This window comes from Mya arenaria, chromosome 9 (genome assembly GCF_026914265.1).
Source record: "Mya arenaria isolate MELC-2E11 chromosome 9, ASM2691426v1".
Classification (NCBI taxonomy): domain Eukaryota; kingdom Metazoa; phylum Mollusca; class Bivalvia; order Myida; family Myidae; genus Mya; species Mya arenaria.
Genome location: NC_069130.1, coordinates 37,976,650 through 37,989,656, shown reverse-complemented (window position 1 = coordinate 37,989,656; position 13,007 = coordinate 37,976,650). Strand labels below are relative to the sequence as shown.

The following is a 13,007-nucleotide window of genomic DNA, read 5'->3' as shown; positions in this document are numbered from 1 at the left end:
TCTTATCTTGCCCACGGACGAAGATAAAATGCCCGTATGGAACTTCTTGTAGTGGTCACCACATTGTAATTACCTCCCTTTGGCCGATTGTTCAGTGAGATACCAGGTTCTAGTTTCGATATTGGGCCGATTGTTTAGTGAGATACCAGGTTCTAGTTTCGATATTGGGCCGATTGTTCAGTGAGATACCAGGTTCTAGTTTTGATATTGGGCCGATTGTTCATTGAGATACCAGGTTCTAGTTTCGATATTGGGCCGATTGTTCAGTGAGATACCAGGTTCTAGTTTCGATATTGAGCCGATTGTTCAGTGAGATACCAGGTTCTAGTTTCGATATTGGGCCGATTGTTTAGTGAGATACCAGGTTCTAGTTTCGATATTGGGCCGATTGTTCAGTGAGATACCAGGTTCTAGTTTCGATATTGGGCCGATTGTTCAGACCTTTGTTCAAGTTGTTAAACAACGTAATTAACGACAACTTTTTCTCCCACCTCAGATAAGTAGATCCATTAATTTAATCATGCTAGAAATTCTTATCTTGCCCACGGACGAAGATAAAATGCCCGTATGGAACTTCTTGTAGTGGTCACCACATTGCAATTACCTCCCTTGTTGAAGACTGTCGTCTGTAGCGCATCATAGAAACCTTGTCTTGTGGCAATATTTAGAACGCTAGTTTATTATTTCTCGCTTTAAATATCACCAGAAAACAGTTTTCACGCACCTTTCAAAAAATAATGCTTCACTCTAGAACTATTTAGAGACCGATCAGACCATTAACACACTCTGAATCACTGCGCCAATATTCATGACAACCACGAATTATCGCTTATCCGTACGCAATTATTTTCACTAAGCACAAAGGAGTTCCAGCAAAAAAATACATTTTAACTAAATTTTGTTTAACTGAGGTGGGAGAAAAAGCATCTACCATAGACGCTCGTATAATATAGGTTCATCCCGACCCTCGCGCAGGGTGTTTTGCAGAAACTCGGTAAACCTCGTTTCCGCAAAACACCCTACGCTCGGGTCGGAATGAACCTATCTTACACTCTCGGCCATGGAAGATACTTATAATCTACTTTTAAACTTAAAATATTAGACGATGTACTCACATTTTTAAATTTATTTACACACAGCTGAAACAGTTGTCTCAAATGATGTTAGAAATACAGCAGATAAGTTTTTAACAAGTGTATTCATTAAACGTATATGGCCGATTGTTAAGAACAATGTTAATGTTAACAACATAATTAACTTCACTGTTGTTAACTTTGAAATATGAAATATTTGATGATGTGTTAATATAATCAAGTAAAACATGTACTACTGATAGATTCATTTTAAATCTTGTTAGAAACACTGTAGATCATAAGTGTATACATTAAAATTTCAGAGCAGTAACAATTTGAAAGTTTTCAACGACGACAATAATCACGTTGTTAACTTTAACAAAGTTCTCAACAATCGGGCCATAAAGTAGTATCGACTTGTAAGTTAACAATCACGACGTTAACAACGTTGTTAACTTAAACAAAGTTCTGAACGATCGGGCCATAAAGTAGTATCGATTTGAAAGTTAACAAACACGACGTTAACAACGTTGTTAACTTAAACAAAGTTCTGAACAATTGGCACTAAATGTCAAGTTTGAATCACATTTTCACTTGATATTTCTACGGTGAAGAAACATTCCATTGTTTAAAGATGTTCAAGTTTTTATTTCAATGAGCATGTCCTTCAGAAAACGCGTGGAACTCGTTTGTACGCTTATTGTATCAAATAACGTGCCCATTTTGGCATGGGAATTGAATGTTTGAAATCCAAACGGACAGGCCAAGCTTTACAATCACAATGTTATTTAAAGCTTCACTCTTACAGATTGAACGTTTTGACAATTTTTTTTATTTTTAGTCTTGGAACGAGCCGATTTTTGCGAAAATCCATGGAAACCAGTTATATAAGACTGCTGCCAAAAACATTGGATCGCAGATTTTTATATTAGAGTTAAAACAATGATATTTATGCATTTTTCTTAAAATGGTTTAAGCCATAAAACATGGTATATCTGTGTGAGTGCAGCTTTAAAGACATTCAAGTATGTCTTTTAGTAAACGCACGATATTCGTTTGTCCGCTTATTGTATCAGATAACATGCGCATGATGGCCTTGGAAATTGAATATTTGAAAAAATCGTAACGAACAAGCCTAGCTTTACAATTATAATGTTATTTAAGTTTCCATTCATGAACGCCTTGCGCGTTTGAATATTCAATGCATTAATATTAAAACCATCTGTTATGTATAAACATGGGACGTACAATATGCTTTACTAAAATACAATTTACCGCCAATTGACAGCCAATGTAATTGCAGATAGGCAATCATAAAGTACTTAGCTTTATCAAAGGTCCGCCCACTGCCACTAATCCGATACAAAATCCGCTACGCTCACTCCGGCCCGTCTTAACCATTAAGATTTTTATTCATGTCATCTAGCTATTACTTAAAAATGCATTAACAACAAGCAAATATTTTATATAATAATTATACTCTTCAAATATAAATTTGCAAATTTGATAATATATTTCTTAGCTCGTTTTTTTTTCGAATACATGAGTGGAGGTACTGTGGTAGACATGGTGTCGTTGTCGGCACATGGTGGAGGCGTCATAGTGCAGATAATTCAACCTTGGTCATAACTCAAAACAAAAATTCAGGATATTAAACTGAAACTTGGTAGAGATGTTACCAAAGACAATACGTACATGTCAAGAAAAGTTGTCTGATAACTATTTCTTAGATAATAATTGAGTAATGCACTTTATCGTATAAAGTAACTTAAGCATTACCTAAAAATCAGTCAAGATATTTTGTATCCTCTAAAATCATCCAAGTTTACATTCTTTGTCAATATCGGGAGAATAAAATAATAAATCCCAGTTAAATTTGTTCTGGTCGTTTTAAAGAGAGTTGCACGTACTGTAATAAATACAAATATAATAATAAAATAAATACACTGCCGCTTCAATCACGGTGCACATAATTGGTTTCTGAGCGATCATTTAATGACGATGTTTCCTTGAATTGTTTCATTTAAATACAATACCGCTTTTAAAGGTGATCACACTGAATATGAGGGCTGAATTGTTGCATTTCCCATTAACATCATTCATGATTGAAAAGTTTAAATGAACGCTACACTAAAGTAAAATGGAAAGTGAAAATAACTACCTTTGGGTTTTATATGACAAATATTCACCAAAGCATTTGAATGTTCGGCACATTATATTGCACTTAAATTTATTAGATACAACTTCAGACTTTGTCAAAAAATTAGTCTAACTCTGCATCCTACAAACGGTTGATTATTTTCGCAATGAAATACACATATAAAGCGTGTTTGTACGGAATCAAATCCAGAAATTCTACAATAAAGCTAGTCTTGCTTTTTCTGAGTCAGGTAATACCAGATAATCATCTAGGTAGAAGGACCTTTGTTTTTGGTAGAATTAATTTTGAAGTTTGCCTAAATTAGGATGTTGGAGTTTCTAGTTATCGCCCTTCGTCGTTTTATCCTGATATATCATGTATTTATACCTTATACTCGTGTGTTTAAAGATTGATGGTCCAGATTTTTAAAATAATACGACCTTATTACAAAATAGTCGAACTTATGCACCAGTCAATTGTAACCACGGTCCCCCCGGTCCAGGTATACCGTGGAAAGCGGATGTTTTTACCTTCCAGATGGCCCCGCAGTGCCGAGTGACTGAGGTGGTTTTATTTTCGCACCAAAAATAACGGGGAATGGGCCTAACCTAGGATGCCCCTGGAGTGCGGGGGCTTTTGGCAGGGATTTAACCAGCAGTATGTCCCCGCAGGGCGGAGATTTTACGGGGTGTTGGCTGGACCGAAAGTCAAAGTCCCCGCTATTCACCGGACCTGGGGGGGCGTGGTTAGAATTGACTCAGGTGCATTATTATTCAATTCATATGATGCCAATACATCTTAATAAATCAGTTTAACGCATCCATAAAGCAAACCGAAAGTATTAATTATCTAACCCGGACATAGACCAAGTTTCGTAAGGCTCAGTCCAATTTATGTTTTAAGCCCCCCCCCCCCCACTTTCTATCGGCTATGAACTAACCTAGGTGTCCAGTATTGTTCCCTTGGCTAACACCGTCAGTCAGGCGGTATCCGTCCGGACAACAAGCCACGTGGTGTAGCTCTGCATACTATAAAAGAAAAAAAGATCATTAAGGCCAAACGAAAAGTTCTTTGTTTCCACAAACATTTCCAAATAAAAAGGGACACATAGGATGGCATGACTTTTTTCTGAGAACCGGGATTCTGTACCAAACCGACCTATACCAGGGTATACCACTATTGTACAATATGTTAAACATAAAATGGTGACATTTTTACAATGTTCTCTAAAAAATGCATATTTTATTAGGAACAAACGAAAACTTATCGGGTCAGGAATAAAAAATTAGGGTCAGTCTGGTAAGTGGGAACGAACAGTTTTTGCGCCTTAAATAAAACATTACTATTCTTAGGCCCCCCCCCCCCCCAAAAAAAAAAATTGTTTGTTTAGGGTAACCTTCCCAAAATTTCTAGGTAGGGTAGGTAGGGATTTTTTTTTATTTTATTTTATTTTTCTTCAAAATCTGTCGTAAGTTCAGAGTGTTTCCTTGCACATGGCAGTCTTTCCTACATTACTGTCATTGCCTGACTTCGTTTTATCATATAAACAATCATTCTGATTAAAATCTGCATTTATCCGCCCTTCGTAACTCTCTATTCGCTAACGAATATTTTTTTGCTCAGACACGGAAAAAAAGTTAGGGTCGGTGCATTTTTATAGGTAGGGTCGGGTTACCCGAAACAGACATATTTTTTCGGCCTTATGCGCGTTTGCTATTTAACCTTGATCGGTGTATCTCGGCTTGTATATCCAATAAGAAAATTGTAAAATGTGAAAGAAGACATGACATTTACTAAGCATTGCCATGGGAATGATGCATTAAGCCAAAAGCCATTGCCGTAGCTCTTGTTTTGTTGGTCTTTTCATTCACTGTACATACATATTCATCAATTAATAGTTGATGATCGAGAACGAAAATTACGAAACAGACAGTTGATTTTTTTCTTCTTTTTTTACGTTTTAGAAAAAAGTAGAATACATATCTTTGCGTTAATAAAACTAGCACGCAGCCCTATAAAATGTGTGAATACCGTTTTAAGATAAAAAAATATTCAAACCTTCCTCCCCATTTTTGTCGGTCAGGTCATTGTAAACAAAAGGTCTAAATGGATTCACTCACCAAAAGCCCCAGGGTTCGATCATTGTACTTCCGGTCCTTGAGCACGACAAACAAGGCATCCTGTATGTCCGTCCGCTCCTCGTCGCACACCAGCCTAATAGTAGACACCTTCCCCTTCCGGGACCTACGCATTGTAATAATGTATAGTGATCAGTTTTTATATATAAAGGTTTAAAAATGTTGGTGAAGGTCTTCTGGATCTATCCGCAACCACTGAAAGCATTAACAGGACTAGATACAAGACGATTCCATTGCAATAAAAAAACCAAGAACATTGTCAAACATTTACATTAAATTAATATCGTTGGGTACAACACATTGGATCTTACTTTACTGATGTATCACATCGCTTACGACACATGTATCTTACTTTACTGATGTATCACATCGCTTACGACACATGTATCTTATTTTACTGATGTATCACATCGCTTACGACACATGTATCTTACTTTACTGATGTATCACATCGCTTACAACGCATGTATCTTACTTTACTGATGTGTCACATCGCTTACAACGCATGTATCTTACTTAACTGATGTATCACATCGCTTACAACGCATTGGATCTTTCTTTACTGATATATCACATCGCTTACAACACATGTATCTTACTTTACTGATGTATCACATCGCTTACAATGCATTGGATCTTACTTTACTGATGTATCACATCGCTTACAACACATATATCTTACTTTACTGATGTATCACATCGCTTACAACACATGTATCTTACTTTACTGATGTATCACATCGCTTACAACACATGTATCTTACTTTACTGATGTATCACATCGCTTACAATACATGTATCTTACTTTACTGATGTATCACATCGCTTACAACACATGTATCTTACTTTACTGATGTATCACATCGCTTACAATACATGTATCTTTCGCAGCTTTTATGTGTTTTTTTTCACATTTGAAATTTAGCAGGGTTTTCTACCACGTATTTTCCAGTAAATTTGAATTAAGCGTCGGTATATTTACCTGTACTAGCCACATGACTTTCACATGCTTAAAGCTGCACTCTCACAGATGTTCCGTTTTTACATTTTTTTTATTTTTTGTCTTGGAAAGAGCAATTTTTTTCGTAGATATCTGCAAACCAACGATAAAAGATTGCTGACAAAATTCATATTTCCGTTCGAAAATTAATGTTTAATGGCTTAAACCGTTGCTAACGGTTTAGGAAAACTGCATAAAACATCAATTTTTGAACTTAACTTAAAAATCTGCGATCTAATTTTTTGTCAGCAGTCGTATATCACTGGAGTCCATGCATGTTCGCAAAAATTGGCTCGTTCCAAGACAAAAAATAAAAAAGTTGTCAATACGTTCAATCTGTGAGAGTGCAGCTTTAATATACACACTATGAACCGGGAAACCATTATGCGATGATTTTAAACGGGTCAACTCAGCTGAGACAGCTTCAAAATATTATTTTAATCATGTAAAGAGATGTATTATCATACTCATACTAGCTCGTATTGACAGTTCTAGGCTTAGTTTGAGGAAATAATGTATTTTACGATTTGTTGGACCACCTGGTGTCTAGATCACTTTAAGACTTGACCACACCGCATCTGCTGTGCTAAAGAACAAATGATGTCAAAATATGAGCATTCGAGTGGGTGAGGTATGAAGCCTTAGAGGACATTTGTAATGACTGACACCTACAACGCTGCACAGTCGGAAGAAAAGGCCGACCTCCGTGCACGTTTCTTTGGTCAGCCTGCATATTGCACAGATTCTTCCGAAAGAAGGCTCAGGCTAAGGCGTGTTGAAAGGGACTCGCTCATGATATGGCACCAAATTTGTTTTTTCCCGGTTATGCATTTGAAGAAACTTACATAATAACTACAATCAAACCCCGTTGGCTCGAAATTGCTTGGCTCGAACTCCTCGATTGCTCGAACTTGATGTAAAGGACCAATTTATTTAAATTGAATGTAAGCATTACCGCTTGGCTCGAATTGTCCGAGGCTCGAGGTATTTTCGCCGGTCGCTGGGAGTTCGAGCCAACGGGGTTCGTGTTGAAGAGTTCCAGCCGACTTGTTGAAGAGTTCCAGTCGACTTGTTGAAGAGTTCCAGCCGACTTGTTGAAGAGTTCCAGCCGACTTGTTGAAGAGTTCCAGCCGACTTGTTGAAGAGTTCCAGCCGACGTGTTGAAGAGTTCCAGCCGACTTGTTGAAGAGTTCCAGCCGTCTTGTTGAAGAGTTCCAGCCGATGTGTTGAAGAGTTCCAGCCGTCTTGTTGAAGAGTTCCAGCCGTCTTGTTGAAGAGTTCCAGCCGTCTTGTTGAAGAGTTCCAGCCGACTTGTTGAAGAGTTCCAGCCGTCTTGTTGAAGAGTTCCAGCCGACTTGTTAAAGAGTTCCAGCCGACTTGTTGAAGAGTTCCAGCCGACTTGTTGAAGAGTTCCAGCCGATTTGTTGAAGAGTTCCAGCCGTCAGTTTTTTAGTTTTAACACTCACAATGATTTGCCACACTTATTTTCGTCACACAAAAAGTGCATTTTACAAAAACATGAGCGAGTCCCTTTAAAGTGCAAATGTTTTAAATGACATTCAATATTTTTTTTATTAAAACAGGTTTGCTTAATTTTACCCTGAGCAACGCTTTTTAAGCCATAACAAAACATATCAGAGTATACACAATTTTAACATCAAAACTTATTTGGTTGCAATAAAGTATCACATAACAGATGCAGCTAAAGATATGATAACCGCCTTTTGTGGTACCAAAACTACTGAGGCTCAGTTTTAAAATACCACATAAAGAACGACGCAAAAAGAATCATACGGGTCGACAAGATTCTTATTTTAAATTAAGCATAACAAGGTAAGCCGCCTCAGCAACCATATTCTCACGGCAGTCATTGAAAACAAGTAGTGTATTTCATTTTCCCATTTATCATGCTTGATTATTTTATATCAAGACATTAATTTAAACACGAAGTAAACGTATAATCTTTATGTTTAATAAACGCTATTTGAATATATTTCATTGAATTTTCTTCTTTCTGAAGTTTACAAATCAGCAAAAGATTATTACCAACGTGATAGGGGCATACTATTTTACATGTTTAACTAATAAGCTCTGGACGGCTCAGAGGTGGCGAGTCAGACTTTAGACCAATGAGTCCCGGACTCGATCCCCGGTTGCGAAACGTTTTTGTGGCATCTCACATTGACATTCAGTATTGATGAGTTTGACACAGGAAGCGACTCGAAAGTTTTTAAAATATGATGTTTACTTTCTACACAATCTAGCTAAACTCCAATGGTAAAAACTTAATAAGTTCAAAATGAATAATTCCTAACTTTAATATTGTTTTTCTTATATCATTTAATTTGCATATTTTGTGACCAAAATGAACGCTTAAGTCTTAAATCTGAGGGTCAGCTTACAAGTACCCTTTGTAGATTATGGTTACGTATGTGAGGTTTGGGGACAGTCATTAGATAATCGAAATCGGTTGTGCTTAATTTGGAAACATGCAACTAAAAGAACTGCATAATTGGCAAAAAGCTGAAACGGTTCTCAAAAAGGGAAAATATTTCGACGATTTCTGTGATATGAAGAAATATAATAAATACCTACATTTAAAGTTTTATATACAGTATTTACGTAGTTTTGATGACCCTCGCAGTAATCATATCTGACTTTAATAATGGTTTTCTGATATCAGTTAATTTGCATATTTTGTAAAAGAATCAAGGCTTCAGTCTTTGATCTAAGGGTCAACTTACCAGAAGCCTTTGTAGATTATGTTTACGTATGTGGTGTTTGGGGACGGTGTTTTGATATCGAATGAAGCCTGGTCCTTGTAGCCGAGGTTGTAATAATACCCGCGGTCTGACTTCTTGTCTATCTTGTGCTTACACAACTGTAATAGAAATATTTGCAGCCTCTTTTTTCAACTGATAAACAAATACAAGCATTCTGATATACTGGGACTTGAATGGTATATTTTTAAAAGTAGGAGGTGCATTAAAATTATTATCTGAAATTATTGCCAGTACCTCTTAATTTTAACATGACATCATCACTAAGAAAGTGGATGCAACGGATGTTATTTTTGTGCTCTTTACAAAATGTCGGCATCTTACTTCCCAATGATATATAACATAAGTTTGAGTTTCAATGAATTCAAGAAAACAAGTTCTTACGTATTTACTTAAGTCATGATTAATAATGCATACAATCTGTATTTTCGGTCCGATATGGAGGTGTGTTAACGAGCAAAAACCAGCCGTTATCGGAAGAAAAAGTGCCTTTTTCAGTAAAATCACGTGCCATTACCGACCGGTTTTTTGTTTTACATACGCGCTATTAGGGCCCATATCATAACAATGGACGCTGAGCGACCTGATATTTTAGCGATCAACGATGCAAACTTTTGAACAAAAATGACGGAATAATGTATCAGGTCAGGTTCTTGATATTGTTCAAGAATGGCCCGTCCCCAAATATTTTATAAAGTCAATCTACTCGGGCTGTAAACCATTTTACGGACCTTTGCAGATGGCAACGACCTAAAAATGTGTATAAACCCTATAATAATGCATTTAAAATCCCTTACTTATAAACGGCATGGCCACATTATTAAAGAAAGATTCTTCGGAAGCATTACATATAGCCAAAATAACCTTTTAGGTTTGCTCTCAACACGATTTTTGCTCTCAACACAGTATGTTTTGATTTATGGGCTTGTCCCTGTAATTATCATTGTATCATTGAAAGAACAGCAGTAAGTGCAGCACTGATAACTTACATTAGTCTGTTGCCAGGAATTATAAAGGTCAAATTTAATGTTTCTGAAGTAAAATGATTCATTACTCACCGCAACTCCAATACATTTATCGCCAAAGCCCTCGTCGATATTCTCTGGTCGGGTAAAGGGGAAGCACGGGTTGAACGTGTAGTTCCAAACGTCCCTTCCGTCCCCTAACTGGGCCTCCAAACTGATAATATACGAGTAAAATAAATGATGAAACAAGAGCCCCCCGGAGCAAAATTCAATGTTCATTGCCCAGCCCCCAAGCCGAACTTAAATATGATTAAAGTCAGTGTTATGCGCCACACCATACATGGACTTTTTGTCTCTGGCAACATTTATACGAAGTTACAATTTAATATAATTAGCAGTTTTTGAGTTTGGGCCAATGTTATGGTTTATGCTTAACGACAAGCCAAATAATTCTACATGCATCGATTGCCCTTGAAATCGGTTTCAAGGCCGTTAACGACACCTGTAAATATATGATAGTTTTCAGAAAGTGCCATGGCAACGTTTAAAGTTTTTGTTTGTGTTTTCATCATAGTTGGAGCAATTTTCTTCTGTTTGCAAATGAACTTGCAAGGTTTTGAGGCACTGTTTGATCGTGACTTTACTGAAGTGGATTTCAATTTAAGTGCAACTCGTCTAGTTGTGGACATTTGGTATCACGTGGTACTCAGTACGGCGAAGGCGGGTTTGTACCCACAACGTATCCTTGCATGTACCGTTTGCATTGGTTTCACTTCATCCGATTTCAAATTACCGCACAGTGACAAACGAAACTCTTTGAATTGTTAAAACTGACTGATGGAAAACCGCCGTTGAGGCAGTATATATTGACTGGTGGCAGTGTAGCCGTTCTTTATTTAACCGATTGATGTGCACTTTTCATTAGGAAAAACTGCCAACAGTAGTTTTAAGCTTTATTTCATCTTGCGAAATTCATATTCTGATTTTTGAAGGAAAAATGCAAGTGGTAGAACATTTCAAGGTGAGGGTTAAAAAGTAGTGAAATAGTGACTTGGCACAGAAATTCTCTGTAAACAATAACACATGGAGAGCAATTGTACCACGTGTGCCAATTAGATCTAGGTTAAGGATCCACAGCGGTTTTCGGAGAATGTTGGGACTATTGTGGTTGGTTGCGATGTGCGTCACATAGGTGATATGTTCTAATGGAAGCATTAAGTTTATTATTTATCTTCAATCCTTAATTTACAAGCAAAAACATATACTAGTTCACATAACTTTGACTATGTTTTAGCGCTGAGCAAATTTAACGAGAGAAGAGTTAAAAAAACACATTTGCATTAAAAACACAAATGTGCTTAAAAATCCTTAGCCTTCTACACCTACTTTCGAATTGGAAATTCAGTAAGGGTTAATAAAACTATCATTGTAAAATTATCACCATATCTGTAATATAAAATGTCATATTCCTTTTTGAAGAAAAAAGTGAAACATTTTAAAGATAACGATGCTAATTGATTTTATTCTGTAACTAGAACGCATGTAGGTTCTTTATATGTTAACTATTTCCATAAAACATAAAAACTGCAAGATAAATTTCTGCCATACCTTTTTTCATAAAGAGGGGTTTTAAGGATTTACTTTACATGTAGAGCCATACAATATTCTATCAGTATTCAAAAGTTATTTAAATTTCAATAACGTTAATAACGCTTTTCGGCTAAATACAGCATTTTCTGTCAGGTTTTTAAAAAAACTCACATGAATAACATTAATTTGAGCTCTATTTTGAACTTTTGATGACTCGAGTTTTATCATTGATTCACATTTTGGACGATATTAAAACATACGATGTCTAGCCCTATAAATCTGTGTACGAATCCCTTCAATAAATATTATTCAAAGTGTATAAGTTATACTCACTTTATATCTAACACTGACAAGTCGATAGTGCCTTCCTTAATCTTAACGGAGCACTCGCTCATTTGTTCAACATTGTTCGCAGAAATCACGAGCACTAATGAGTGCATGCACACTGATAAATACACGAGGCTCAGTTTTGCGAACATCTTAAACGTCAGTCCGTGCCCTTTGTTTTACTTGTGAGAATTTCTTACACTGTTGGTAATCCCGCTTGGCATGCTATCAGATGCTCTCAAAATAGTGATACTCAGTTCCATCAGCACCGTGATTTTCAGGTAATGTCATGTGGCACATCTTTTGTATTTGATTATTATTAGCTTGTTTCATATATACAGAGATCTACATCTTCAGATCATGCGTTGAAGTTATATAATGATTTAAAACTTTAAATCATTGCAAACTATTATGACAATAATATATATTATATCACCATTGTATTGCGTGACTCCCGATATACCAACGATTCCGTGCACACACTGCGTGATTGTCCATGACTAGCTTACAAACCTATGTCACAATAATCCTTCCGCGTAATAAGTTCAATAAATAGAGTGAAAATACTTTAATATCCACTGCCGATTGCAAAAACAGCTATACGAAACATATTGATCGTGTTTACAGACAAATGCACATTTTATAAATCTCAAGTGATTCATGGGTATAAAATATGTCCTAGATTGTGTTTGCAGTATGAAGATTTATACGTAGACTGACAGCTGATAAACATTATAATGTATTAACTGACTGTGCAAGTAAACAATTTAGGTCACCTTTGAGTACGTGGATCACTTAAACACACCGGCTCAACTAAGATAGGTAGAAGGAAGATTGGTATTCGTTACAATTGATATTGGAGGTTTGGTAAACAAAGGCTAACCTAGTCTAAAATGTTGAATTTTGGTGTATCATATGCATATTTGTTTCTGCCTTTCTGATATAAAAACTTAAGGCCGGGAGGAGTGGGTTGTGTGTGTGTGGGGGGGGGGGG

At 36.5% G+C, this 13,007-nt stretch overlaps 1 protein-coding gene across 1 annotated transcript in view; it reads right to left on the bottom strand.

The window, feature by feature from the left end:
* Window positions 1–12,742, bottom strand: part of LOC128203627 (fibroblast growth factor receptor-like) — a 29,828-nt gene extending 17,086 nt beyond the window's left edge. Inside the window, exons 1-5 of the mRNA XM_052905123.1 lie at window positions 12,020–12,742; window positions 10,190–10,310; window positions 9,096–9,232; window positions 5,334–5,457; window positions 4,154–4,241 (exon numbers count right to left, since the gene is read on the bottom strand). Of these exons, the coding sequence (XP_052761083.1) occupies window positions 4,154–4,241; window positions 5,334–5,457; window positions 9,096–9,232; window positions 10,190–10,310; window positions 12,020–12,165 (616 nt within the window). The 5' untranslated portion in view covers window positions 12,166–12,742. The remainder of the gene's footprint in view (window positions 1–4,153; window positions 4,242–5,333; window positions 5,458–9,095; window positions 9,233–10,189; window positions 10,311–12,019) is intronic.
* Between the last annotated feature and the right edge of the window lie 265 nt (window positions 12,743–13,007).